The sequence below is a fragment of the Pollachius pollachius genome (genome assembly GCF_949987615.1).
Source record: "Pollachius pollachius genome assembly, chromosome: 13".
Classification (NCBI taxonomy): domain Eukaryota; kingdom Metazoa; phylum Chordata; class Actinopteri; order Gadiformes; family Gadidae; genus Pollachius; species Pollachius pollachius.
Window position 1 is genome coordinate 21,603,336 of NC_136946.1, and position 27,987 is coordinate 21,631,322.

The 27,987-nt window shown below is 43.5% G+C and overlaps 2 protein-coding genes across 3 annotated transcripts; one reads left to right on the top strand and one right to left on the bottom strand.

Moving 5' to 3' along the window:
- Positions 1-288: 288 nt before the first annotated feature.
- On the bottom strand, positions 289-8,657 carry azin1b (antizyme inhibitor 1b). The gene is made up of 11 exons (XM_079749159.1): positions 8,501-8,657; positions 7,677-7,819; positions 7,066-7,265; positions 6,262-6,435; positions 5,630-5,802; positions 5,048-5,261; positions 4,805-4,879; positions 3,601-3,766; positions 3,277-3,389; positions 2,534-2,751; positions 289-1,711 (listed from the first exon to the last, which is right to left on the bottom strand). The coding sequence occupies exons 3-11, from the start codon at positions 7,165-7,167 to the stop codon at positions 1,609-1,611; spliced, it is 1,338 nt and encodes a 445-aa protein (XP_079605285.1). The 5' UTR covers positions 7,168-7,265; positions 7,677-7,819; positions 8,501-8,657; the 3' UTR covers positions 289-1,608.
- A 4,784-nt stretch (positions 8,658-13,441) lies between these two features.
- On the top strand, positions 13,442-27,987 carry atp6v1c1b (ATPase H+ transporting V1 subunit C1b). 2 transcript variants are annotated; one of them, XM_079749417.1, is made up of 13 exons: positions 13,442-13,579; positions 14,753-14,932; positions 15,082-15,149; positions 16,288-16,373; positions 16,692-16,786; positions 17,127-17,218; positions 18,601-18,699; positions 18,802-18,870; positions 20,123-20,215; positions 26,357-26,450; positions 26,730-26,827; positions 26,942-27,065; positions 27,178-27,987. In XM_079749417.1, the coding sequence occupies exons 2-13, from the start codon at positions 14,801-14,803 to the stop codon at positions 27,274-27,276; spliced, it is 1,149 nt and encodes a 382-aa protein (XP_079605543.1). In that variant the 5' UTR covers positions 13,442-13,579; positions 14,753-14,800; the 3' UTR covers positions 27,277-27,987. The 2 variants fall into 2 exon arrangements, with proteins under 2 accessions (XP_079605543.1, XP_079605544.1); XM_079749418.1 differs by having other exon boundaries at positions 14,768-14,932.

The window sequence follows — 27,987 nt, forward strand, 5'->3', positions numbered from 1 at the left end:
CTAGGTTTGAAGGTCAGCAGTGGACCAAACACGTTACCAATTAAGCAGCGTCTTGTCTCCTTAGTTTAGTTGTCTTTATGTGGGTGAGAAAAAAATGCTATTTAAATTAATGATTTTTTCTTTTCTAGAAGAGAATATTGGTAGACATTTTTCATCAGTCCTCAAAATGACCAGAATTAAAAAAAGTATAAAATTGAAGAGGTAAACGAGTACATGTTGGTGGAACCACAATTATCTTGGGACTGCAATGGTTGTAGGGATTGGAACAAAGCAAAATTTTCAGTCATATGTATTAAATATTCACTTTTATTACTTTAAGCACAACCTACAATTAAAACACGCTATGGTCCATGAGTGCCTTAGACAACAAGTAACAATACATTACTTGTTTGCAATACACTCGGACAGGATTTTATTAGTTTGGAACTGGAGTTCATTCAGGTCAACAAACAGCTTCAAGAGACTCCAAGTGACATCTCTCAAATATCTTGCTTCAGAGAAGTATTAAGGAGTACTGCTGTAATAATTAAGCTATGCCTGGCATGTATTATAGAGGATTACATTATTGGTATTGCGCTTCTGGTGTGTAAAAAATCCATCACTTGACAGAAACTTTAACATCATAAGTTCAAGGTTCGTATTTTTGTTCTTTCTTTTGAACATTAAAATGTCTTTAGTGCAATATGGACAACATGGTGTTATTTCGAATGCAGTGGCACATTTGATGATTTGAATGTCTTAAAAGTTAACCTTTAATGTACTTTTGACAAAGGGGCTCTCTGTAGTATACTCCATATACTCTCTAGTGTGGCTTGTTGTATTCAAGTTAAGATCACAGTTGAACAACTCTCCCCACTCCCCAACAATTGAAATTGCACACCAACTATGAAGCATTAAAAATACATAAATATATAAACAGGCAAATACTGTTTTGATGGGTCACAGCATGTTAACAGATACATAAAGTTACTTCAATTAGCCCCAACAGTGTTTTTTAGAGCAATAAATTAAATAAAAGTGAATCACAATTAAGATTAAAATATTACAATGTTATGCCTTTAAAACTATGCTAGTCGGGTCCTACACATAGAATTCAGAATTATATATCTATTTTGATATCTTTCGAAAATCATGTTACAAAATCTATGTGTTGAACAAAGCGATTTACACGACAGGTAATACGGAAAGATTTAAAAATCAATAGTACAATTATGTAAACGTTTTTAAATTACGGAAATAAACCCCCTCCCAAAGTGGCAGGGGTTTCATCGCCACAGAGTCGTCCATTTTGTTGCATAATGGTGTTTTCTGGCAGATTGTTGAACTGTCGAGAGAGAGACGTGTAAGGGAAGGGAGTGGGGGGTTGAAATAAGGACGTAATTGTCCGAGGAGAATCCAGGAGTACTGAGGTAGGAATTTACCACACATTTCCTGTTTTCAATATTAGAAAATATTGAATAAAAAAAGCCTTGATTTGCTGGTAAAACAAAAATAATCTATTTTCCAAGACGGATGGAATGTTGACCAAATTTAGCTTTCCCTCGATGTCAGACCCTGTCCCTTCCGGACAGCAGAAAGGGTTAATGGGATCTGTGCCACATATCAGATTCAGAGGGACTTGGACGGAGGATTGAACACCGCACTGTGGTTGATCAGGGAGAAGTTCTTCATTGTGCCGTCTAGTGCCACACCAGCCTCCTGCATCCCGTACCTGCAGGTACAGTAAACAACATGGCATACAGGTAAACAATAGAGCTTATCATCACCTCATCATCTGTCGTTTGCCGATCACAGAATGGCAAGGGAATGGGAATCTTCTGTATCATTTATCTATAATCTGGATAGGTGGCAAGCGCCAATTTCTGATCCAATATAATCTTTATTTTCTCTCTTTAGATTCCTAATGACTGAAACATGCCGCTAAATGCGTTAACAAAAGCCTCCGCAGAATGTGACTGTCATATAGGGTACTGAAGTGTGCCTGCGCACATACTGCTGTAGATATGGTACTGAAATGTGCCTGCACGCATACTGTTGTATGTAGGGTAAATCGCGCGAGTTATGCAACTTCTCAGTAAATGACACTGAACGTTAAACTGCCTCCTTCGCCATCTTTACAGCGAACCTGTGAAATCCTGGCAGTGCAGCACAATGTTGTAGACGGGAGAACTCATGTAGCCACTGGCATGTTCCACTTTGAAGTGCGAGTGCTGCATGCAGGGGTAAAAAAAGGTTGAGCGAGTAATTTACGTCACGTGATCGGCTTTTTTGAACGGTGCCTTTAGGGTTCTCCGATCAATATTATCATTTATAATTTATTATTATTAGCCAATATCTACCGATCATCGTGTCCGATCAATCGCCGCATCTCTAGTAAATATTAAATTCCTATTTGCCTTTTTCCAACTCTTTGAGACCATTTACCCAAATCTTCTTTAACTTTATTGATTTGACTCTTCCCGATGCTCCCTGAGCGGCTAAAGAATGTGTTCAGGGTGAAACCTGACAAACCAACTGCTTATTGCATGCTTACCAGTCTGCGGTGTATATAGCATAGTAGACAGGCATCTGGGGCTCGCTGGGCATGCAGGTGAGCTCCTCCAGCCCGTTGGCTCCCATGTTTGGGAAGAGCAGCCAGTCCCCGAGACTGAGCTCAGGCAGCAGACAGTGCTCCACCACCTCGTCCAGTTGGTCCAGGGACGGCCCCCACAGGCTGCTGGGATACACCAGCTCCTCAGTGCAGAGAGCATGCTACACAGGGCGAGGAGACAAAACGTGTGGTGAACATCCATCCTTTTACCATCGCTAATAAAAACCCAGCTACCCGGGATTTTACCCCTGAAAAGGACACACATTTATAATTGAAAAAATAAATTCACTATAACTATTGTTCAGTAAATCAAGTATTATGGCTGGTTATTATATAAAAAATGGTGTTGCTTCGTATATTTCATAATATTTTCCAATAATGTTTTGTGTTTTCTTCATTAAACACAAAAAATAAGCATCGTTGCTGGCTTTTTCTTTTCAGTCTCCCACTGGCCATGGCCTTGGTGCAGTAACAATTGTTTACCGAGGGGGCGCTGGCACTCTGTCAGCCAGTGCATGTGCAGTTATCTATTTTTTACAGTTTGCCACGAAAGGTCTTGATGACAATTTAGTTGTCGCCCCAACCATTCAGCTGTATATAATTCCGATCCCGTATCAATGCTTTGACTACAAAGCCTTTCCTTCCGCTCTGTTGGGACTTGCGGAGGTCACCTGTGGCCCACTGACCTTGTGAACAGACGGGGCAGGGATAGTATTTCCTAGCAGCTTGCGGCGGAACGAGCCGTACACGCCCTCGTTGATGTAGTACTGGAACTCTGTGTCTGTGGCACTCAGCTCCCCTGCGAGCACAACACATCGGACATTCTGTTGGGCTGTTCTGAAGAAGTTGGCAAATGTTGAAGGTTGGCAGCTCTTTGACAGAATCCATGTACTTCCAAATGAAGAAAGATGAACCACCAGTTCCATGTGGTAATTTTTCGAAAATTTCGCAAAATAATTCCACAGGAACCATAAAAGGAAGCAGTTAAACAAGACATCAAAACGACTTACCCTGGGCCAGACTGCCCCACTGTTGGTTCAGGACCTTCTTGCCAATCACGTTGACAGCCAGACTGAAAACAGAGGCCACATAGAAGGTGCCTGGCTGGGCCAACACCTGCACCCCAGACAATGGAGGGAAATAGGCATCCAACAGTGGACTGACCGCACACTCAACCTGCAGACCAAAACACACAGAGACTTAGCCAGAGGAAGCAGAGCCTTCACAACATTCCTTGGCAACATGACTTGACTGGCAACTTGCACATGGGCAGCATGTGGCTCAGGAGGTAGAGCGGGTTGGCTGGTAAACTGAAGGTTGCTAGTTCGATCCCCGGCTCCTACTAGCTGAGCGTCGACAGCTCACCCTGACAGCTACTGACGAGCTGGCTGTTGCCTTGCGTGACGACCATAGTTTCCGTTGTCTGGTAATTACCGGTCATTGACCAGAAAAGAATGAGTAGGACCGAAAATTCTAAATGTCTCCGGTCAGAATGACCAATGGAAATAATTCTCTCTGCACAATTTGAATTGTGTTCAATATGCTACAGTGCTCATTTGTTTAGCCAATTCATGTAAAACAATGCAGGTCGGGCCGATATTTCCCACCACTATCCTCGGGCCGGGCCTTTGACGGAGCGTTTTTGTTTTTTTTAATCATTGCTTTATTGGCCTAATCTGAGGAGAAATCTATGCCATAAACAGAAATATTATAGGCCGGGTCGGGCTTGATTTTCTGGGCCCGATCTAAGCTCTAATAAAGACTGCTCAGCGAAGCCGCCTTGGGGAAGGAAGAGTCACGAGGCTTATGCGCATTGCAAGCAGCAGAGACACTCTCGATACATTTGACTTTCAGTCAGCAGCGGCACGCTTCACAGATGCCACATATCGAAAGAAGTAAAAAAAAAAAAAAAACGTTAAAATGAAACCTTCCAGGTCACATGATGACCGGCACCAATTTTTTCTAGCGGAAACACTGGTGACGACACCGCCGTCAGTGTGTGAATGTGTGGATGAATACTAGACAATATTGTAAAGCGCTTTGAGTGGCCACTGGTTAGAAAAAGCACGGCATAAATGCAGTCCATTTAACTTTACTGTACAGATTTACATGGGTCAAACACAGTCAATGTTTGGTCCAGTCATTTAAAAAGGAGAGGGGAGGGGCAGACATTTTTGTACATGTTGTTTTGTACATCTGAGGGCTAATGTTTACCTGCTGGAGTTGAAAGTCTGAACCTGTGATTCCACCACCGATGTCCAAGATGTTCATGCTGAAGCCGAGCTCGGCCTGAACACAAATCACAAAATAACTTGTCAACAAAAAGTTTTTCCTAAGGTTCAATGTTTAACAGTAACATCAAAGAGCACACCTTGAACCCTTAGCTTAAAAGAGTTTAATGAATGCCTGGAACAGCCCTTAACAGAATGAGTTATTCACACTCACGCTCACACTCACCCCCATGTCGAAGACGCAGCGGGCATCCGAGAGGGCATGGTGGTAGGCCTGCTGCAGGTCCGAGCAGGAAGGGGGAATGTGAAAGGTCACCCCCACGACGTCCACCCCTAGCTCCCGGGCTAACTCCAGGAGGTACCGGCAGCTCTTCAGGGAGCAGCCGAACGCCACGCTGGTCTCGGCCGCATGGGCCTCAGTGGTGAGCTGCAGCAACAACCTGGGAAAAGACAGAAACACATTCAGGGTGACACAGCCATCAAAACATTAACGTCCGTATAGAGAACTCATTAACTGGTTAACTCAGTGAAAGTGTTGGAACACAAGGAGTTCCATAACTACTGCCATCACGAAAGCATGTCCTTCAAAGAATCAAAGTCCTACATTGACTGTTTATGCCAAAGTCAAATATAATCCGATGTCAGCATGACAGAACCTTGAAGAATCCACGTGGACTGTTATCATTGGCTCCGATCTTATGGGGAACGAGTAGAATTGAAAATTAATAAGCCCAACGCGATGAAACCATATATATTAAAGATAAGAAATAGCAGCCGTGATATTATGAAACTATTAATTTCCACCTACTTTGCGTTGCTGTGTGCCCGGGCTATCTTGCAGAGCTCCGCCTGGTTGTCACAAACAAGGTGGCACACGTTGTTCTTTGCGGCATACTTGATGTGGGCCAGCTGCTTGCAGACCCCAGATAGGATGACGTTCTCTGGGGGTACGCCTTGCTCCAGCACCAGGCTCAGCTCAGCCTAAAAGAGAGAAGATATTGTGATTAGAAACCAATCTGAGAGCCTTACAGCAACATGCAAAACGAAGTACCGTTACCGTTACATTATTAAGGGTTTATTAAGACCTATTTATTAAGTTGAGGTCTTATTAAGACCCAATTGAGAGGGCAAAGCTACACATTTTCTAAGAAAAAACAGTCTGACAGAGATTAGCCTTGCGGGCATTGTTGCCAGATTGGGCCCACCCAATCTGGCAAAACTGCATGCGGGTGACCTTGACAGCTTGCAAAGGGTATCAGTTAATCAGGCAATCAAGTTATGAACAAGTGATGGCTCAAGTAGTGCTTACCACAAACAAAACGCCTTTCATCCCCCCATGATGCTGGTGTTGTTGTTTTAATCTTTAATACACTTCTAACACCGGATTAGACATTCACATAGCAGCGGTTCAACCACCATCGCAGTGAATGAGAGACCCACCTTGTTGGTGCAGACGAAGCCAAGGCCCAGGGAGGCCAGCACCTGGATGATGGCCGGGCTGCTGTTGCACTTGACAGGGTAGTAGGGTTGGAGATTTGGTGCCAGAACCTGCCAGCGCACATGCTGCCGTAACAGGGCCCCCAGGTCGCCCACCACGAAGGCACTCCGCTCCACCTGGGGACATGGTCCGGGAACGTTAAAGAACGGAGACGACAGCAGGCAACCTGTCGCTCGAGCATTTACATTTACATTGAGGGGATTCTGCTGACGCTGTTAACCAAAGCGACTAACAACCATTAATTCACCCATTCACACACCAAGGGCGGAGTCGAACACACAGGGGGACAGCCAGCTCATCGGGAGCAGCCAAGTTGAGGACACCTAGACACTCAGGAGGAGCGGGGGATTCAACTAGCAACCTTCAGGTTACCAGTCAACTCGCTCTACCTCCTAGGCTACTGTCGCCCGGAAAATGGTGGGGGAAACTCAAGTTAGAAAACAGAGACGACCGCAAGCCACCTCTTGCTGGAGCACAACCAGCTGGTTTACATAGACCGGTAGTAAAGTAATACCGTTGGTTTAGGATTATGGTCCTGACACATGTGAAATCCCATTAGATTCAATGGAGAAAGATAATTGCTCAAGAGGATTGGTGTGTGTCTCTAGTAACATCGACTGACTTGATAGGCAGTAAGCAGTGCGAATTTAAATACAACCTTTAAGTAAGCCTTTACCAGTTAAGACAAAACCGACAAGTTTCTTTAGGTAGTTTCTTTAGTTTTCTTCTCGCAATGCGAAACTGACCAGAGCGTGTTCGGAGATGTATCCATCGATGACGTCGTCAATGGTCACTCCGTCCTCCAGGAGCTCGATGACATAGCACGGCTCCTCACAAAGTCCTTTCATCTTAACAGTTTTCCGCTTAGCTGACAATCATAAAGAAGAGTGAGGCGAATAGACAAGGTCACGACTGAGCCAATGGGGTCCTGCCGGTATGCAACAAACTGCAGAGAGACAGAGGGGAGACGAGAACAACGGTCACCTAAAATTAAAAAGTCTTCAAATAAGCTTATTATGTTATTGTAATAAACTTAATGAATTGGACAATTAACTTATTATTTATTATTATTAATTCTTACCAAGATATAAGTATTACGTTTTAGGTCTAGGGTTAGGGTCTTTAGGTCTAATTAAGAGGTCTTAATGACTTATCACTCAGCTGTTAAGAAAAGCTACACGTTTTCTGAGAACAAACAATAACAGTCTTACAGAGATGAGTCTTGCGGGCAGTGTTGCCAGATTGGGTCCGATTTCCCGCCCAATCTGGCAACACTGCTTTCAGGCGATGAATACACCTTTGACATTACTTGACAGCTTGGAAAGGGTTGTAGTTGTGCATAAGAAAATTGACTTACATGGACAAGTCAGGAGAGGACTTGTCCCACTATCAGCTAGGGTCCCAAGGCGGCTCAGCGTTGAAGTCAAAGTGCTCCCGGTAGAGAGCCGCCCCTAGCCCTTCTGGGTAGCGGTGATACACCTGTGCAGAGACAGGGGAGCCCTGCACACCAAACAGACACATATATTTGTATCGAAGGCACATCAAAAGACAAACGTGATGGAATACTTTGATAACGATTCTCATTGATGGAATTACATTAACACACTACACACCCTCCGATTATAGTTTCGTTCAGTGAGATCGATAAGTGACGTTATGTGAATAGGTTTTGGTCCAAGACACTTTCGATAAGTCCTCAGTGAACTCTTCTTAAATTCTGCCTGTTGTGAATACCTGACCATAATAACGAATAGCTGATATTGATGTTGAAAGATTTTAAAATTTATACAAATGTCATGAATTATCAGTTACAAATAACTCACTGGGTGGAGATATAAAACCCATGGTGTTGTTGTTGATGGAAGCTGGCAGGGTGAAGATGACAGGGTCCACAGCCGACTAGGAACACTAGCGGCGCTCTCGCCTGAGAACTCCTCTAGCTCAGTTTATTATCTAAATACTATTTAATAACCGATCGCACCATGCAACCAATAATATTGACTCGGCTATCGAATGGAATGAAAAGTGGTTCAAAACAACGACGTCCCTCCTTGCCCAAATAAGGCCTGATACAATGTATCGTGGCTAAAATGTATCGGCCTGTCAGAGTGGCGAAGGATAACCCGCCATGTTTCACCACAGCACCACCCACCACAGTTCATCGAGATAAGATGTACTTACGTGAGATAACGGCCACAATGATTTGGAAAATCGTCTTCTCTTTTTCGGCGGAATTTTTAAACGGTAGTGGGGGCCACAATAAAAGAAAGAAAAAGGCCTAAATTTGCCATATGGTTCGACGAGGAGCGAGCGGGCGTCGGGCTGTGTGCTTTCTCTGGCTAGTGGGCGGAGTCTACGGGAATAAGCTAGGGGAAGTGGGGGTGTTCACTGGGTCAGGGGCGGGACTTCCTCGCCGAGTCCAACCAATGAAGCTAGGGAAAGTGGGCGTTTTCGTCGAGTCGGAGGTGGGACATCCTTTCCAAGTCCAGCCAATTGCGTTCACAGTCTCTGAGCAAACACCAAATATGCATTTCCGATTGACACATGGACTATGATTAGATTTGTTTAAGGTGACGTAAGTGTGAACTTCGCATTATTGACCGTCAATAAAATCTCTCAAGAAGAACACTGTTTAAGTGTGATTTAAAACTCGATATTGGAAGTAGGCTAATACAGATAATACTGTATTCTTGTGAAAACTTACTGACTAACTCACTAATAACTAATTGTCTTTTATCTAACGTATTTCATCCATGCCCAGTGGAAGGACAAACATTATGAAAAGGCAAAGAAGGAAAGGTTTACTAACTAACTGATTAACTATAGCCAGTTGGTAATGAACACAAATGCCAAGGTTCCAACCGGCCGCAAGTGGAATGTCCAAACTGAGGTTGACCAAGCTGTCGTTCGCCTGCAACACCGGGAGATCGTGGCCAGAGTCCAGGCAGGAAGAGCAGGGCTAGGATGGGGAGAGGCGCCACGCTTCTGGTCCAAGGCCAACCGTAAGGAGAGGAAGGAGATGGTGGTGGCAGAGGTGACGAGGATGGAGGAAGAGCGCTACAAGATCAAGGCTGTGTCGCAGGGCCGACAAGGAAGCTGGACAACCTTGGAGGGAAGATTATGGAAGATTCCACAAACAAGACTCAGCTTCCTCATTCGCTCAAACTACGACACCCTTCCCTGTCCTCGGAACTTCACCAGGGGTTTGGGAACGAAGAATGCTGCTGAATCTGCAATGCCCCCAACGCAAGCCTCTAGCACATCTTATCAGGCTGCAAGATCGCGCTTTCACAGGGGCGCTACAGATGGCGCCATGACCAGGTCCTGAGAATGATAGCCGAAGTACTGGAGGTGTGTCGACAGGGTAACGAAGAACCACCATGAGCAGAGGACCACACCAGCTTTGTCTCAGAAGGAGGGGTAAGGAGAAACACCAGGCCAACAGAAACATCAAAGCCCTTCTCCTCCGACCAGGAGTGGAACATGAGGGTTGACCTCGACAGGCAGCTCCGGTTCCCCACAGAGATCACCACCACATTTCTCTGACCAGACATAGTTGTGTGGTCAACCAAGGCAAGATCTGTGCACCTTATCGAGCTCACAGTACCACTGGAGGGAGGGATTGAGGTCGCCTTCGAACGTAAGAAGGCCAAGTATTCAGAGCTGGCTGCTGAGTGCCGGGATGCTGGCTGGAAGGCTACCATCTACCCAGTGGAGGTTGGATGCCGAGGGTTTCTGGGGTTGTCAACCACACGCCTCTTAAGGGATGCAGGAGTGACCGGGGGGAGGCTAAAGAGGGAAACAAAGGACCTGCCAGAGGAGGCTGAGAAAGGGAGCTTTTGGCTCTGGCTGAGGAGGAAGGATAGGTGTTGGGGAAGGCAACAGCAGCAGGGTAGAACAACTATCAGCTGCAGGGGGGGGGCAGGGAGACGTCCCTGTCACTACTCCGCCACCAGGGGACGTTCCAGAATTAAAGGAGCGAAACGTTGGTGAATGGTGGTTTCTGGCTGAGGACCCTGCAGCTGACCCATGGGCACCGGAGGAGGTGTGACAGACAGCATTGCCCAGCAGGCGATAACATCTTCCTGTACATTTACAGGTATTTTGTAAACGTTTCCTTCTCTGCCTTTTTCGTAATGTCTGTCAAACGTATACTGACTATAAACAAACTTGCTATGAGTTAGATTGTTAGTATACGTTTCATTGTTTGCCTTTTTTTTTATAATGTCTGTCATTCCACAGGGCATGGATCAGATTAAATTAGTCTGATACGTATACGATACTAAAAAAATACAATACCTCAAGGTTACATTTTCAAAGTTAAAGTAGGCTCCAATGAACTTTGTAGACATGACTACCAATGTAAATACTCTTTGCCCAAGGATACGTTGCATTCTTGTTTGTAGACTAAACATCCACACGGGCAGGGAGAAAAACTAAAAACAAAAGAGAAAAAGAGCAAACACTATAAAGCTTTTGTTTCTTTGGCACCTTTAAATGATTTGATGCTATTGTTGGGGGCTATAAAATGATACAAATGATGAAATGTATTGGATATTTAGGCCTAACTATTGTTTTATTGTTTTATCAATACACTCCAAAAATAAAACACTTTTTGCCGGGACTTATTTGTTTTTATTAGCAGTTTATTTGTTTTTATTAGCGTGACAAGACGACTGTCATGCGGTGAAAACAATATCCCAAGTTTGAGATCTCAATCATGGGATATTGCCCAATATCCCGAGATAGCGAACCAATCAAATGGTGCGTTCATATCGCTTGAAATTATGGGAAAAACATTTTCGCGACGTCGGAAAGTTCTCCTGAACGCTCTAATGATTCTACTTCCGTTGGGGCCAGATTTTGACAACAGATAACATAACTGGCGTCCGAAGATTCAAGGTGTGTTCCCTCTCCTGGTGATACCGAGTCGGCTCGCCAGTGATGATGCTCACCCTTAGTGATGATGCTCACTGTTCCCGACAGTGACCATTCATGTGCACTTGGGAAACAGCCGGTTGGGAATCAAAAATTTCTTCACAGCAGGGCTTTTTTATCCGATAAAAACCATTCAGAAAACCACCTTGTAGTATCAGTTTCAAATTTGCATGCCTTTATTTCCTTCCTTGATGCCTACATCACCTACTATCCTTTTGCTTTTATTTATGAGAAGCACATACAGTATTGCCACTGTATGGAAGGCAACACTTGCCCTTATCTAGAGCTGGTTTACCAGTAAACAACGCTTAAAACTGAGCAAAGTCATGCCAACAGACGTTACAACGTCAATCAATAGTAAAGTATGTGATATGATGGTTGATTCTTTTATATTGAGTAAAATGTTCATGTTTCGCTATTTTCATGCGCGTCACTAGTAAACCATACGTCACCAACTGGGCAACTCCGTTATCAAATTTGGCCCGAGTTGCCGAACGGAAGTAGAATCATAACAGCGTCTTGAGGTGTCGTTCACGCGAACTTTCCAACGTCACGAAAATGTTTTGTGGTCACGAAGCATTTATAGCGTTCCCGTTCGACTGGGCTAGTCATTGTTTATTGTTGTTTAGCAAACCAGCTCATTCATTGCACAGCAAGCCCATGCAACGTATAAATTGGTGACCGGAATTAAGTAGCAATGTAATCAAGTGTGCAGAGCATTTAAAATTGACATTAAAATGACCAACGAGGTATAAATACTAAGAAAATAAATCTCTTCACGGGCGCAGCCATTTTGTTGAGAGTGCTGCTCTCGGTCTACTCTCAGAATGCCGAAAATGAAGACATAAAGGGGGCGTGCCTCCGAGAAATGCCGCAAGAAAGCTGGGAAATCTTCGACTTTCGACTCGGAAGGCTGGCGTCCGAGGATTGAGGAACACACCTGGGGCCTCTACGAATAGTCAAATCTCCTAACCTTTATGCCTCCTTTCCTTAACCTTTGTAGAAAACGTCATCGGTTCAAGGAGAGGTGAAAAGGTGATTCCTTTCGAACATAGGAAAGGAAAGAAAAAGAAGAAGAAAAAGAAGGAAAGGAGGCATAAAGGTTCGGAGATTTTACTATTCGTAGAGGCCCCAAGGACGCATAGCTTACTAGTGACCCGCATGAACATGGCGGAACATGTAATATAAATATAAAAGAATACACCATCATATCACATAGCCTACTTGACTATTGATTGACTTTGTAGCCGTCTGGTTGCTTCGACTTTGCTCAGTTGTAAACGTTGTGTACAGGTAATCCAGCTCTAGATAAGGGTAAGTGTTGCCTTCCATACAGTGGCAGTAGGCCTACTGTGTGTGCTTCTCATAAATAAAAGCAAAAGGATATTAGGTGAAAGGCATCAAGGAAATGAAGGCATGCAAACTTGAAATTGATTCTACTATGTTCTTTTTAGTTCTTAGCCTACTGTTTTTTATTGGATAAAAAACCCCTGCTTTGAAGAACTTTTAGATTCCTTACGCAGCGCACATGAACCGTCGCTGTCGGGAACACGCGTAAGCATGAGCGTCATTACTTGAGAGCCGTCTCGTTATCACTAGGACAGTGAACGCGCCTAAAGACAGATGTCCTTTGGCATGAGCAAGTGCATCATGGAATTCTGCAGAAATTTGCTGTAGTCCTATCAATGTATCCATATTTTCTTTAATAAAAGAATAATCACGCTTAGACTAATAACCCTTTTTATGATTCACAAACTTTGAAAGATCTGACTGGAGGAAAACATTTGGTTAACTAAGACACATGTATGGCTTTGGGCTGATAAATCATCAGCCCAAACGGAACACATGAACTCAGATGATATTTTCCCCTCCTTTGATTGGTAATTAGTCAAAAAATTATTTTACATTGTTGAATCAGATAATCGATGGTATTATATAGGCCCAATATTTTTCCAGGTGATATAATAACCCAAAAAAGCAATTAGTTTCTTTGAATGAAGGACAATAGATGATATGAAATAAATAATGTAGAAGTTAAAACTTCTCGCAAATACAGACTTTTGCCACACGAGAGCGACATTAACTGGACGCTGGCTGCCAAATCCACCAACGCAACAAACACTAGTGCGCACCACCTTCTGCGCAGACGCACAGTTTCTCATGTGATCAGCTGACGGTGTGGGATGCTGTTTTGTTTTTGTTCAGTCAATGATTGAAGGACCTCTGAATTGCGTAGCTTTTATTGAGATATGCATCGGATAATCTGACACCTGTATAGTCAACATTGTGTACAGACCAATACGGGATACATCAGGTTAATTGGTGAGTGTAACATATTATAATCTCCATGTCGTGACACACTAGCGCTCCTCTGCTAGAAGGCTAATGCCACTAAGCTGCTTCTCACTTTTAACATTCATATTTTTAAATGAAATATAGTGTGGTCACGTTGGACTGACAAGCAAAGACAGTAAATATGATATGCATTAATAAAACAGTGACATTACATGTGATCTGTACATTTTCTGTAGCATAGACACATGATCACATGACATCAATGTGTATCTGCCTCTAGTGAATAACTGCTCAAATAATTAATATATTGAACAAAATATATTATAGACCTCTGGACTATTCGTGTATGTCGATGTAAATCGCACTGTTTGTTTAATATAAAATTGTATACAGTTTATTAATAGAACAGTCTTTTTTGAAGGGGAATAGGGTTTCCTGGTATTGTCCCACTGATACAATTTGTGATTTTTTTTGGCTCTAGCTTTGATTAATTTAGCATGTGAGCCAATGGCCGAATTGACGGCAAACCTTCTACCACATTCTTTAATGATAATCCATATTTGTTGGTGATGGTTTGATAACAACAAAAATCTGTCTTTGTAATAAGAATTACACGTTGTTACGAGTAGGCCTATTATATTAAAAAGAAAGTTGAGGGAGAGGGACTATATATATATATATATATATATACTATGATATTATAGTAATATATTGTCTTCGGCTGAACGATTACTCGAAATCAAATCGAATTCGTGATGTAATAGAACGCGGTATGCAAATCGCAAAGGCTGCGATAAAAAAATAAATAAAAGTGATTTGTTACCGTTACTGACTGGAAATCAGTACAATTCATTATTTTTTGTATTTTTTTACAATTCAATAGTTAAAGAAAGAAGTTTATCCTATAAATTAATCTCAACACATCGGACTGGCCTAAAGGAAAGAGCAGTTTTTATGTTGACTGCTTCCAATGTTGTGTTGGTCATACTAAAGAATGATTTATTTACTTTTTAGTGAATAATACACAACATAAGGAACTTAATAAATTATAAATATTGCATATTAAATCGCAATATTGGTCAAAATAATCGCAATTAGATTATTTCCCCAAATCGTTCAGCCCATTAATCACCAGGTCAAAACAGGATAAAGATTGAGTAATTATTGTAGCCTAATACAAAAACCAACGCTGTTCCAAAGTCTGCCTCTCTCCAGGAGCCTCTGTCTACCAGCTGTCTATCAGCAGCCATGACTGAGTTCTGGTTGATCTCAGCTCCGGGCGAGAAGACATGTCAGCAGAGCTGGGACAAGATGATGATGGCCACCACACACACCACCAACCTGTCCACCAACAACAAGTTCAACATCCCAGATCTCAAGGTCACCACACGCACGTACCCACACACACACACTCTTGCAAGAAAACACAGTGGTCCAAAGTATTTTGCAATGGTCCAATGCTGCTTGATGCCTTTCACCTAGTATCTGTCTCAATAAATTGCTGGTATTGTTTTAATTTTTGTTCCCAGGTTGGAACACTAGATGTCTTGGTTGGTCTGTCGGATGAGCTGGCAAAACTTGACACCTTTGTCGAGAGGTAAACCTTGTTATTTATTTTTTGTGTATGTATATATATATATATATATATATATCTCAGTGGAGGCTTCTCCAGTGAGGAGAGGGAGGAAGATCCTCCTTACGTTGTTGAGAATAAAAAATGTAGTGTGTATGTAATGTTTGTTTCCTCATGGGTCATGGGTAGTTTCGATTTTTTTGCTGAATAAATTGCTATATTTTTGTATTCCAAAAGTGTTAAGACTGCTGTGAATCATACCTTGCTTACGGTGAGACTTTCTTATCTGGATGGAGGTGCTGCAATATGTCACACAGCCACAGTCAGGACTTCTTGTGTATAGGGCCAAGAATTTGGTGCTAAACCCATGGACCCACCCCGCAGATTGAGAAACAGTCATTTTTATATGTATGTGCCCTCAAACAGGCAGGATTAGACAAACAGCATCATACTAGGGTTGCAGCTACCCATACAATTTTATTTTACAAAAATATATTTATGTTAATACATTTAAGAGAAAAAGAAATATATTAAAATAAATAAGATACCGATAGCAAAATTAGAAAGTAATAAGTACACAGCCAAAGATTCCCTATGTACAACACCTCAGACAATATTGGCAGATATTCTCCTCAAAAATCATTGAACAGTTATCTATAAAGGTTGTCTTTATTCCGTCATGTGTTCCTAGCTCTCCTTTCATTTTGTAATTCAAGTCAAACCTTTTTACTTTTAGCAAGGTGATGTACCCATTAATTCCATATGATAATCTTGTACTCTTGGTGCTTGTTCTATTCATTAGTTGCAGTAACTGTTCAAGCTGTGCCATGTTTTCTCATGAATTGAACTACTGTATGTTCCATACCTCAGTAAAATCAGGAATGCAATGTCTCATTCCAGCAAAGTACAATATGCATAGTAATTTATCATGCGATTTTATGCAGGTTTAGCTTTAGGCTGGCTTTTCCAGGGTTTAGGTTTAGACAAGATCCTGCAGGTATTCAATATCAAACCAACTAACCTTTGGCTGGGAGTCACACACCCTAGCTACACAATATCCTTCTGCTTGAACATTTGTGTGTGCGTGTGTGTTTGTGTGTTTGTGTGTGTGTGTGTGTGTGTGTGTGTGTGTGTGTTTGTGTGTGTGTGTGTGTGTGGTCAGTGTGGTGAAAAAGGTGGCCCAGTACATGGCAGATGTTCTGGAGGACAGCCGAGATAAGATCCAGGAGAACCTGTTAGCTAACGGAGGTACAGTAAGCGCTCCATCCATGTCCTCACACTGGGGTGAGCCTTCACATGCATGCTATTCCATGATGGTTAGAATCACCTCACAAGGTTTGTGTAGATGGATGCTCCTGCCTGGTCCTCCCTCCAGCGAGCAAACATATTCACCTAGGAAGCTCATCTTGGTTATGTAATCTCCATCTCTGGACCTAACTGTTAAAGCTTCATTCCTATATTAGAGCCTGTTAAGATTGTTTAAAGTTTTTTTGGTTAATTTATTTGCATAAGCACTACAAGACGGATACATACATTAATATGTATATGGTTCTTGTTTTTACCCAGTTGACCTGGTCACATATGTGACCAGGTTCCAGTGGGACATGGCCAAGTATCCCATCAAACAGTCGCTGAAAAACATCTCTGAGATCATCTCCAAGGTAATGTCCAATGGTACAAAAAATCGGAATCACTGTAGAATAGTACCTTCTTGTAATTTTTTGTACATGTATTTTATCTATTTTATGTATTATATTACAAAGTGTATACAAAGGCACAAATGTATAATGCAAAAATTGTAATAAATGTGCTCAGAATAAAGTTCCTTTAGAGAAGTTTTTCGCATTTGTTTGCTGATATTTGTGACGGTAGTGTCTATTATGTAATATGTATTTGTGGCAGGATCAAACTAACATACCTGTATACAGGAGTGCACAAAGTAGTGTCCTAATCATAGTCACCTGAAGTAATGCATACATCATACACGTTGTAACTCCACAGCAAGTGAGTCAGATAGACAACGACCTGAAGGCAAGAGCCTCGGCCTACAACAACCTGAAGGGAAACCTGCAGAACCTGGAGAGGAAGAACGCGTGAGTCATGTTGGTCACCGCGCCCATATTCACCAACTCTCAAGCACTTAATAAGCTGCTATATATCCTAATTATAAACATTTATATTCACAGTTAGCCAAAGCAGATGCTTTGAGTAAAATGTGAGGCTACAAACCACTAAAAAACACTACTACAAAAAAGGTGCAGAATAGCGATAGTATGGGGACCGGCAAAGAAAATGTTTTAATATTTGTGGTTGTGAAGTGCATTAAAAATGTGTTCATCACAAGCTTAACGGAGACATATTATGGTGTTTTCCCAACAAGTAAACATAGTATATGAGTTCTAGAAAACATGTTTTTGAAGCTGTTTGCTGGAAATTGCTTTTAGGAAAATAAATCTCGCCTACCGCTATTCCCCTCTGTCAGTCCTTTCAGAATGCGCTGTTTCTGTTGTCTGTAGCTTTAATGCAAATGAGCTGCTGCCCATTGACCAATGAGCTGTCAGATTGAACCGCAGCATGGAGGAGAAGGGATTGTTGCCGTTTGCGGACTCCTGGAGCTCTATCTATATATAATGATGATAATAATAATAATAATAATATTATATAATATATAGGTATTTATATAATATTATATCTAATATCGCAGCTAAAAGCTTTGTGTGCCTCGGATGATATTATGAATCATAAAGACTGCGTCTGCCGTCTCTGGTACTTCCACAACAAGTTAAGACTTGTAGTGGGGGTTATCTCGGCCATGGTTGAGAAGAATTGGGGGAAAGGAACTTTGGCCTTGACTCTCTGAAGTCCATATTGAACCGTGCCATGGAGGAGAAGGGGATTGTACTCTGGGAGCTGAGCCGCCGGACTGCCGCCGAGCTTCCCCCACCGGAGCTGCCGGACAACCACCAAAGCTTCGGCGACAGTCCGGCGGGGGGACCTGGCGGCAGGCCGGCAGCTCAGCTCCGGGAGTACAATCCCCTTCTCTTCCATGTCTCCTCCTCCGGCAGGTGGAGCTCGGCAGCAGTCCGGCAGCTCCGGGATTTTACTCCCGGAGCTGCGCTGCCGGGCTGCCGCCGAGCTCCCCCCGCCGGAGCTGCTCATCCGTTGGTCCACAAAATCTTAGCTATGCTCTGATTGGAGGGGGGTTGGGAAGTGGGAGGTAATATTCAAATGTGCCCTGACTCGCTCGTTTGGTAACTGTAGGCGGGGTACTTTCAGAAATGCATATCTCACTCAAAAAATCATGTACAGACTTGTGTTGTTTTCATAATATGTCCACTTTATAACAACATTCACAAATCGGCTGCACTTTTCCAGGTCAGCTGTTTAGTCCATAATTCAGTACTGGCAATGTTATTGTATTTACATCCCCAATGGCTTTCACATGCCAATCTGCGATGCCTTTGCTGTTGTCTAGGGGCAGCCTGCTGACCAGGAGTCTGGCAGACATCGTCAAGAAAGAAGATTTCATTCTGGATTCTGAGTATCTTCTCACCATGCTGGTGGTCGTACCAAAGTGAGTACTGCACCGTTCCTGAGACAGTTAAAGACACTGAACCAGCAGGGTTTGGTGATGATGTTAACCATGATGGTATGAATGATTGTGTCTCCCCTTCAGGATTAACTATGTTGAGTGGCAGAAGACGTACGAGACTCTGTCTGAGATGGTAGTCCCCCGGTCCACTAAGTAAGCATCCATGACGGTTCATCCCCAGTTCGAAGTTCCCGCTGCAGTTCAGGGACACGTATGATATAATATTCAGCTACTTATTCAGCTGCCTTCCCTTCTCAAATGTACTGACCACCAATCCATTTTACCCTGGGGTTTTCTTCAAGTTGTTTGAGAACAGAACGTTGTTTGTGTGTGACCAGGATAAAAAGACACAAGTTTGAAGTATTAAAAAAATAAATTATATATATATATATATATATATATATATATATATATATCACACACACACACGAGTGAATGAATCAGGAGCAATTAATAATATAATCAATATAATCAATAATAAACTCAGTGGTGGGGACTGGTTGTGCACAGTATGGTCCAGGTCGTTCATCCAATGGGAGTTCCCCATGGAGACATGGTGGTGTTTGACTCTTTCCCATAATGTCCCCACAGCCTGATGTTTGAGGACATGGTGGTGTTTGACTCTTTCCCCATAATGTCCCCACAGCCTGCTGTTTGAGGACATGGTGGTGTTTGACTCTTTCCCATAATGTCCCCACAGCCTGCTGTTTGAGGACATGGTGGTGTTTGACTCTTTCCCATAATGTCCCCACAGCCTGATGTTTGAGGACATGGTGGTGTTTGACTCTTTCCCCATAATGTCCCCACAGCCTGCTGTTTGAGGACATGGTGGTGTTTGACTCTTTCCCATAATGTCCCCACAGCCTGCTGTTTGAGGACATGGTGGTGTTTGACTCTTTCCCCATAATGTCCCCACAGCCTGCTGTTTGAGGACATGGTGGTGTTTGACTCTTTCCCATAATGTCCCCACAGCCTGATGTTTGAGGACATGGTGGTGTTTGACTCTTTCCCATAATGTCCCCACAGCCTGATGTTTGAGGACATGGTGGTGTTTGACTCTTTCCCCATAATGTCCCCACAGCCTGCTGTTTGAGGACATGGTGGTGTTTGACTCTTTCCCATAATGTCCCCACAGCCTGCTGTTTGAGGACATGGTGGTGTTTGACTCTTTCCCATAATGTCCCCACAGCCTGCTGTTTGAGGACATGGTGGTGTTTGACTCTTTCCCATAATGTCCCCACAGCCTGCTGTTTGAGGACATGGTGGTGTTTGACTCTTTCCCATAATGTCCCCACAGCCTGCTGTTTGAGGACATGGTGGTGTTTGACTCTTTCCCATAATGTCCCCACAGCCTGCTGTTTGAGGACATGGTGGTGTTTGACTCTTTCCCATAATGTCCCCACAGCCTGCTGTTTGAGGACCATGACAGCGGCCTGTTCAGCGTCACTCTCTTCAGGAAGGCCATCGATGACTTCAAGCACAAGGCCAGAGAAAACAAGTAGGCGACCCAGTGTGCCACACAGCATCTTTATTAACATCATTATTTAATGATAGGAGTGAGTGCTTGGTTCAAAATAGACTGCAGCAGTCAGTGATACAAGTACAAAATGTTGAACAAAACAAACATGACAATTAATGGGAAAATGGGTTACTGTATAACACTGAGATGATAATGAACAAAGGAACCAAGGGCTGTAATTTATTGCGGTATAGGGGTAATAACACCCCGAAAAATACAAACCAATACGACCCCCCCCCCCAATATTCATGTACTTCAAATGCTACAAATATTAACTATTTGATATTAATTAGTTGTAGATTTTCATCCTTTAAGTTCTCTTTTGTGCTCCAACAAAAGCATTTGTTAACCATCATACAAATAACACCCCTCCCTTGAGGAGACTTGGTATGTTCCAATCGCATCTCCACAGTCTTGCTTCAGTCATCCATTGAAAGCAGTGCGTTTGATGAGAAGATGAATAGAGCGGCAGCAGGCCAACCAAAAATGTTAACTTGGTCATCAGCCTCCGAAAAGACAGTCTCAAATTGTCTTAAACCAATCAGATCAGAAATGCAAACCATGCTGTGATTGTGTGCGTCAGTTTATTGGGTGTTAGTTTGGTGTTTGAAGCACAGCTTTTTTGATTATAAGGTACCACAAACCTTTTGGTGATGATCAAACAAGACTAGGATGATTTTCAACTACTATGTTGTATAGGCTACCCACCATTACTGTGAAACTTATATTGCCAATAGGCTTCTCTGTTCGAAATAGACACGATTAGCCACAGTTCATTTAGTGGAGAGAACCGGGCTATAATGTCCAGACATGCTTTTGTCCGGACTTGGGATGCAACTGATGATCGCATGGTCACCCTTGCAAAATACGGAACCCCCCCAATTCTAATCCCAAAGTTACGTCCTTCTAAGGAATATTTACAGGATTTGGACAGAGCTTAACATATTGCATTCAGTTCAATCCTTGTTAGCTAAGAAGACAACTTGTGTGAGCGTGAAGGACTGCAATATAAAAGATACCTTACAAATAGCTTGCCTACGCTCAAAAAGATAACATGGATTCTTAAACTCACAGGCTTCGTGCTTGTAGACTGAATAGCCATGGCCATACATTAATAGATAATTCAAAGAGATAATATTTATGTTTTATTTGTACACACAATAAAATTTGGACACACTTATGTGTATCATGGTTATTATCAAATCATTTAATAATATCTATAATCTGATAGCTATTCAAGTATTTATTGTTGGTATCATGCTAGCCTGACATCGCCAGACCAATCCAAATCTGCGTATTCAAGCCTCTCAGGTAATTTTTGATTTTCAAGGGACGTTATCATGGTGGTCCTCATAGCCAAATGGGTGGACGTCCAGCTTTGCCTCTCTTGTCACTAGCCATCAACCCAGTTTTGGTTTGGGTTATGGTTTCATTGTTAAGGTAATGGTTAGGTTTAGCTGTTAAAATGTTGGTGTACCACCATGAAATCTTCCACCTCCCCCCTGGACCCCGTGCCTTCTGAACTCGTCAAAGCCTGTTTCACATCTCTCGCCCCTCTCATCACAGACACCATCAACTCCTCCCTAAACTCTGGCACCGTTCCCCCACCTCTTAAGCTTGCTGCCATCACCCCCCTCCTTAATAAACCTGGCCTTGACTCCGACGACCCCAACAACTTCAGACCCATCTCCAACCTCACATTCCTCTCAAAACTACTGGAAAGAGCCGTCGCAACACAACTCAAGCAATACTTCCTCTCCAATAACCTGTACGAAACATTCCAATCCGAACCCACCACAGTACTGAAACAGCCCTACTTAAAGTCACCAACGACCCCCTACTCTCCTCTGACTCCGGCTCCCTCACCCTTCTCCTCCTCCTCGACCTCAGTGCTGCCTTCGACACGTCAATCACTCCATCCTCCTCAGTCGTCTGCAATCCATTGGCATCACTGACTCCGCCCTCTCCTGGTTCACCTTCTACCTGTATGAAAGATTCCAATACATCTCCATAAACATCCACAAATCCCAAACCATCCCTGTCTCACACGGAGTCCCCCAAGGCTCAGTGCTTGGCCCCATCCTCTTCATCCTCTACATGCTCCCTCTAGGTCACATCATCCGCCGCCATGGTCTTCAATTTCACTGTTACGCTGACGATACCCAACTATACATCACCACCACAGCCATTACTCCTGCCATCCTATCCACTCTCACCAACTGTCTCACGGGCATCAAAACCTGGATGGACCACGACTTCCTCAAACTCAACGGCAATAAAACTGAAATGATCATCTTTGGCCCAAAAACCATCATCCCCACCTCCCAGAACTTCTCACTTTGCATCGATGGTCACTCTGTCACTCCCTCCCCCCTGGTCAGAAACCTCGGCATCATCATGGACCCCACGCTCTCCTTCAAGTCACACATAAACAGCGTCAGAAAAACATCCTCCTTCCAGCTCTACAACATTGCACGCCTTCGACCCACTCTTTCCTCCTCAGCTGCCGAAACACTAATCCACGCCTTCATCACTTGCAGACTCGACTATTGCAATAGCCTTCTGTATGGCCTCCCCTCCATTATTCTTCAAAAATCGCAATATGTACAAAACTCTGCTGCCCGACTGCTTACTAACTCCCCCTCCAGAGAACACATTACTCCCATCCTCTGTCAACTTCATTGGCTTCCAATAAAACAACGCATAAATTTCAAGATCCTTCTCACCACCTACAAAGTGCTAACCAACTTTGCACCCTCGTACATAACAGATCTCCTCCATCGCCACTCCCCATCTCGCTGATGCCAACCTTCTCACCAAGTATCTGGGGGACAGAGCCTTCGCCATCGCCGCCCCTACCCTCTGGAACTTCCTCCCTCTGGCCGTCCGAAACTCTGATACACTCTGTTCATTCAAAAGTCAACTTAAAACCTATCTCTTCAGGACCACCTACAACATTTGACAAATCATCCTCCGCCATCTTCCACTCTCTCCCGCTCTCTTAATGTGTTGCCTATTGTTGTGGTGTTGTTTATTTTTTCCCTTTTGTTAGAGTGTCTGTACAGTCTGTATGTATTCCTTTCTTATTTGTAAAGCGTCTTTGAGTATTTAGAAAAGCGCTATAAAAAACTGATCAAATATTATTATTATTATTACCCACTGTTTCGGCCTGGATTTGAACACATAGGGTGAATCCCGTTGAGATTAAAAAATATGAGGTTTAAAATGTTAAGGGGGGGCGTTTTACGACCCATGGCAACTTTGTGATACTTTTTTAGTATTCTGTTGTGTATACAGTGGAGGAAATAATTATTTGATCCCTCACTGATTTTGCAAGTTTGCCCACTGACAAAGAATTGAACGGTCTATCATTTGAATGGTAGGTTTATTTTAAGTGAGAGACAGAATATAAAAAAAATAATCCAGAAAATAGCATTAAATAAAATATATGAATTGTTTTGTATTTCATTGAGTGAAATGAGTATTTGATCCCCTATCAAAACATTGCTTAGTACTTGGTGGAGAAACCCTTGCTGGCAAGTACAGAGGCCAGACGTTTCTTGTAGTTGATGACCAAGTTTGCACACATCTCAGGAGGAATTTTGGACCACTACTCTTTGCAGATTCCCTCCAAATTTTCAAGGTTTCAAGACTGTTGCTTGGCAATTCAAAGTTGAATTTCCCTCCACAGATTTTCTATGGGATTAAGGTCTGGAGACTGGCTAGGCCACTCCATGACCTTAATGTGCTTCTTCTTGAGCCACTCCTTTGTTGCCTTTGCTGTATGTTTTGGGTCATTTATTTGCTGGAAGTCCCATCCACGACGTGTCCTGGCTGAGAGAAGGAGGTTGTCAGCCAGGATTTCACGGTACATGGCCCCATCCATCTTTCCCTCGATGCGGTGAAGTCGACCTGTCCCCTTGGCAGAGAAACACCCCCAAAGCATAATGCTTCCACCTCCATGCTTGACGGTGGGGATGGTTTTCTTGGGGTCAGAGTCAGAATTCCTCTTCCTCCAAACATGGCGCGTCTAATTGGTACCAAAGAGCTCGATTTTGGATTAATCTAACCACATTACCTTCAGCGACGCATTCTTTGACTCATCTAGGTGTTCACTGGCAAACTTCAGACGTGCCTTCATGTACTTGTGCCTTCTTCAGCAGGGGGCCCTTTGGCGCTGCAGGATTTTTAATCCATTACGGCGTAGTGTGTTACCAATGGTTTTCTTGGCGACTGTGGTCCCACTTGCCTTGAGATCAATAACAAGCTCCTCCTGTGTACTTCTGGGTTGATCCCTCACCTGTCTCATGATCTTTGATACTCCAAGAGGGTAGATCTTGCGTGGAGCCCAAGACCGAGGGTCATTTTGTGCTTCTTCCATCTTCGAATAATCGCACGTATAGTTGTCTTGTCCCTAAAGCGAACGGATTAATTTGTGGGAGCCAGAATCCTTTATGGTTGATATGGGATCAAATACTTAGTTCACTCAATGAAATGCAGTCAATTCATACATATTTTTTAATGTGCTTTTCTCACTGTTAAAGTAAACCGACCATTCAAATTATAAACCGTTATTTTCATCGCCAGTGGGCAAAGTTACAAAATCAGTGGGGGATTAAATAAATATTTCCTCCACTGTAAGTATTAAGTGTAAGTGTTATAATGAATGACGTTGTTTAGGCAATGCACCAAAACCTCTGGCATTATACTGAGGAGCTTTACCTTCACTCAGACGCAGAGATAAACCAAAAATAAACTGCTGCTCATGCAGAGTTCCACATATCTGCACACACCCTAGCGTTATGCCATACGCTTCACACTATACACTATCTCTTGGCAGTGATCATCAAAGGCAACGGCTGTCCAGAACAAGCTCCACACACCCGCAAGTCCACACACACCGTTCCATTATACTACAGTGTCCGAGAAACTTAACCCTCTGGCGGACGCCGCAGTGCACCGCTGCCCAGACAGAGCTGCTCTCTGGGCTGGAGTTAGACGCTGCTGAACTGGTGCTACCAAGTTGTATGAGTGATTTGGAGAGGGGCTGAACCTGAGGGGGGGCGCGGCTGGACCTAGAGGTGGACCTAGAGGTGGGGCTGGACTTTGAGCTGGATCTAGAGGTGGGGCTGGACCTAGAGGTGGGGCTGGACCTAGAGGTGGACCTAGAGGTGGAGCTGGACCTAGAGGTGGACCTAGAGGTGGGGCTAGAGGTGGACCTAGAGGTGGGGCTGGACCTAGAGGTGGACCTAGAGGTGGACCTAGAGGTGGGGCTGGACCTAGAGGTGGACCTAGAGGTGGACCTAGAGGTGGAGCTGGACCTAGAGGTGGACCTAGAGGTGGGGCTGGACCTAGAGGTGGACCTAGAGGTGGGGCTGGACCTAGAGGTGGACCTAGAGGTGGACCTAGAGGTGGAGTTGGACCTAGAGGTGGACCTAGAGGTGGACCTAGAGGTGGACCTAGAGGTGGAGTTGGACCTAGAGGTGGCGCTATAGGTGGAGTTGGACCTAGAGGTGGACCTAGAGGTGGGGCTGGACCTAGCAGTTGCGCTTGGTCAAGCTGAACCATTGGCTCTGCAGTGAGCTCCTCTGTCCACTGATCGTACCCAAACCCACTCCATATTGAATACGGTTGTGATTGGCCCGAACCACACAGGTCTGCGGGTCTGCTGTCTGAATTGCAGAGGGGCCAGGCATGCAGATTCATCTCTTTTTCCAGGCTAGTATTATGCCTGTAGTTTTCTAAATCACAGGAAACTAATGTTCAAATTTTTAATCTGACCTAGGTTTTTTACTGCTGCACCTTCTAAAAACATTTTGTTTAAACCTAGCTTGGAAATTTGGAACAGCGCGCCACTAAGACTCAAGAACCTTTTTCACAACGATGACCATTCAAACATAGTCTGTGTCAATCAGGCTCTTCGTGCCACATGTCGACCTCTACAATTTACACGACCCAGACATCTGATTTTGTGGGTGTTGGCTGATAAAATTACACTAGTATATAGTATTTCCAGAGATATAGACGCACTTTTGCACATGAGTATTTTTTCTTTTATGCGTGTGTGTGTGACGTGTGTAGAGATCCGAATAATTGCATGTTCTCTCCCTGTCTCTGTAGGTTCACAGTGCGGGACTTCCAGTACAACGATGAGGAGATGAAGGCCGACAAAGAGGAACTGACGCGGTTGTCCACCGACAAAAAGAAACAGTTTGTACGATCGGCGGGGGTTCTTAAATCAACCTCTCTTTTCCACTAGATATTTAATCGGTATTAAAATAATGTTCAGCCAATTGTCTGTAATTTTTACAATGAACCCAGCAGGATGTTGCTCTGCTGACTCGTCAATCATTTCCACATCAATAATTCTAATGAAAAAGCAACAGGGCTTTGATCATGGAGTATGTGTGCTAATGGTGTTAAAAGGTGTTGATTAACGAGTGAATCATTGAGATGTGGGCTCATTAAAGAGCATGCTTGTGCTGTCCTCCAGGGCCCCTTGGTGCGATGGCTGAAGGTGAACTTCAGCGAGGCCTTCATCGCGTGGATCCACATCAAAGCACTGCGTGTGTTCGTAGAGTCCGTCTTACGGTGAGCAGAGAGAGAGAAGGTCAAACGTGTTTCGAGCGGGAGCGTATCGGCCATTTAGTTTTTAATGGTTTCTGTAATGTACCAGGGATAAGGTTTTGTTTGCTGTTGTTTTAGCTATGGTCTGCCGGTGAACTTCCAGGCCATGCTCCTGCAGCCCCACAAGAAGAACATCAAGAAGCTGCGCGAGGTGCTGTACGAGCTGTACAAACACCTGGACGGCAGCGCAAACATCATAGACGTGAGCAGCATTCAATCAATGTGTTTCTCTGTTTCGTTGGTTGGTCATGCTGTGTTGTGGTCGTTGTGATAGCCGTAGCTTATCTTTGGGTGGTTGCTCTCCTCCTCTTCAGGCTGCCATGGACATCCCCGGGCTGAACCTGAGCCAGCAGGAGTACTACCCCTATGTGTACTACAAGATAGACTGCAACCTGCTGGACTTCAAGTTCTAGAGACCACACATATCATCTCACCGGATCAGTACAACACTTGCAAACCAAATGCTACCTTCCTTTGTTTCATGTATTCAGTGTTCAGAGTTTTTCTTTTCAGTTTTGTCTCTCATGCTCGCTCTGGCTCTTTCTTTTTCTCTTTCTTGCGACCTCTCCATTACATTCCAAAAACGCTATTTAAGTGTTTAGTGCAATCTGTTCCATCTTTCTCCAAGGTATCCAATGGAGAGCTATCTCTATCTCTTGAATCATCCAGGGCACTGCCTTGTCTTCTAATGGTATTTATATTTAGTGATTTTCCCCCAGTCTATCTACACATCCTGCTTAGTGAGACTCAAAGTAGCATGGGGAGTTCAGGGGAGTGGGGGAGACACTGAAAGAAAAAAGCTGTATGTTGATCATATTTATAGTATAAACAATAGCTGTAGTGTAGACTATAGCTCGTGTTTTTTTTTTTTAAGGTGCTTTGTCTGTAGTGTTATGTGTGAGGAACTTCTGGTTAAGTAGTCATTGTGATTTTATTTTTGTCCAAAACCTTTCTTCAAAGAATTGCTTCAAGTACTTGTGAAATGTAATGCTGTTCTTCAATCAAAGAAGTCAACTGTATTCATGTATATTATGATCATCCGAAAACACATATGTGCAAATACTGTATTGTCTAATTTCAATAATATTGTAAGTCATCATCCAAATAAATATAAATAACTTCAA

Bases quoted from the DNA above. Each gene is read 5' to 3' on its own strand.
- azin1b (XM_079749159.1), bottom strand. From the start codon at position 7,167: ATGAAAGGACTTTGTGAGGAGCCGTGCTATGTCATCGAGCTCCTGGAG. The intron at 5,803-6,261 runs GTGGGTCTCTCA...TCTCTCTTTTAG, and splicing joins GCTTCGTCTGCACCAACAAG to GCTGAGCTGAGCCTGGTGCT. The intron at 3,767-4,804 runs GTAAACATTAGC...TTTGGTCTGCAG, and splicing joins CAGACTTTCAACTCCAGCAG to GTTGAGTGTGCGGTCAGTCC.
- atp6v1c1b (XM_079749417.1), top strand. From the start codon at position 14,801: ATGACTGAGTTCTGGTTGATCTCAGCTCCGGGCGAGAAGACATGTCAG. The intron at 17,219-18,600 runs GTGAGTCATGTT...GCTGTTGTCTAG, and splicing joins AACCTGGAGAGGAAGAACGC to GGGCAGCCTGCTGACCAGGA. The intron at 18,871-20,122 runs GTAAGCATCCAT...ATGTCCCCACAG, and splicing joins GTAGTCCCCCGGTCCACTAA to CCTGCTGTTTGAGGACCATG.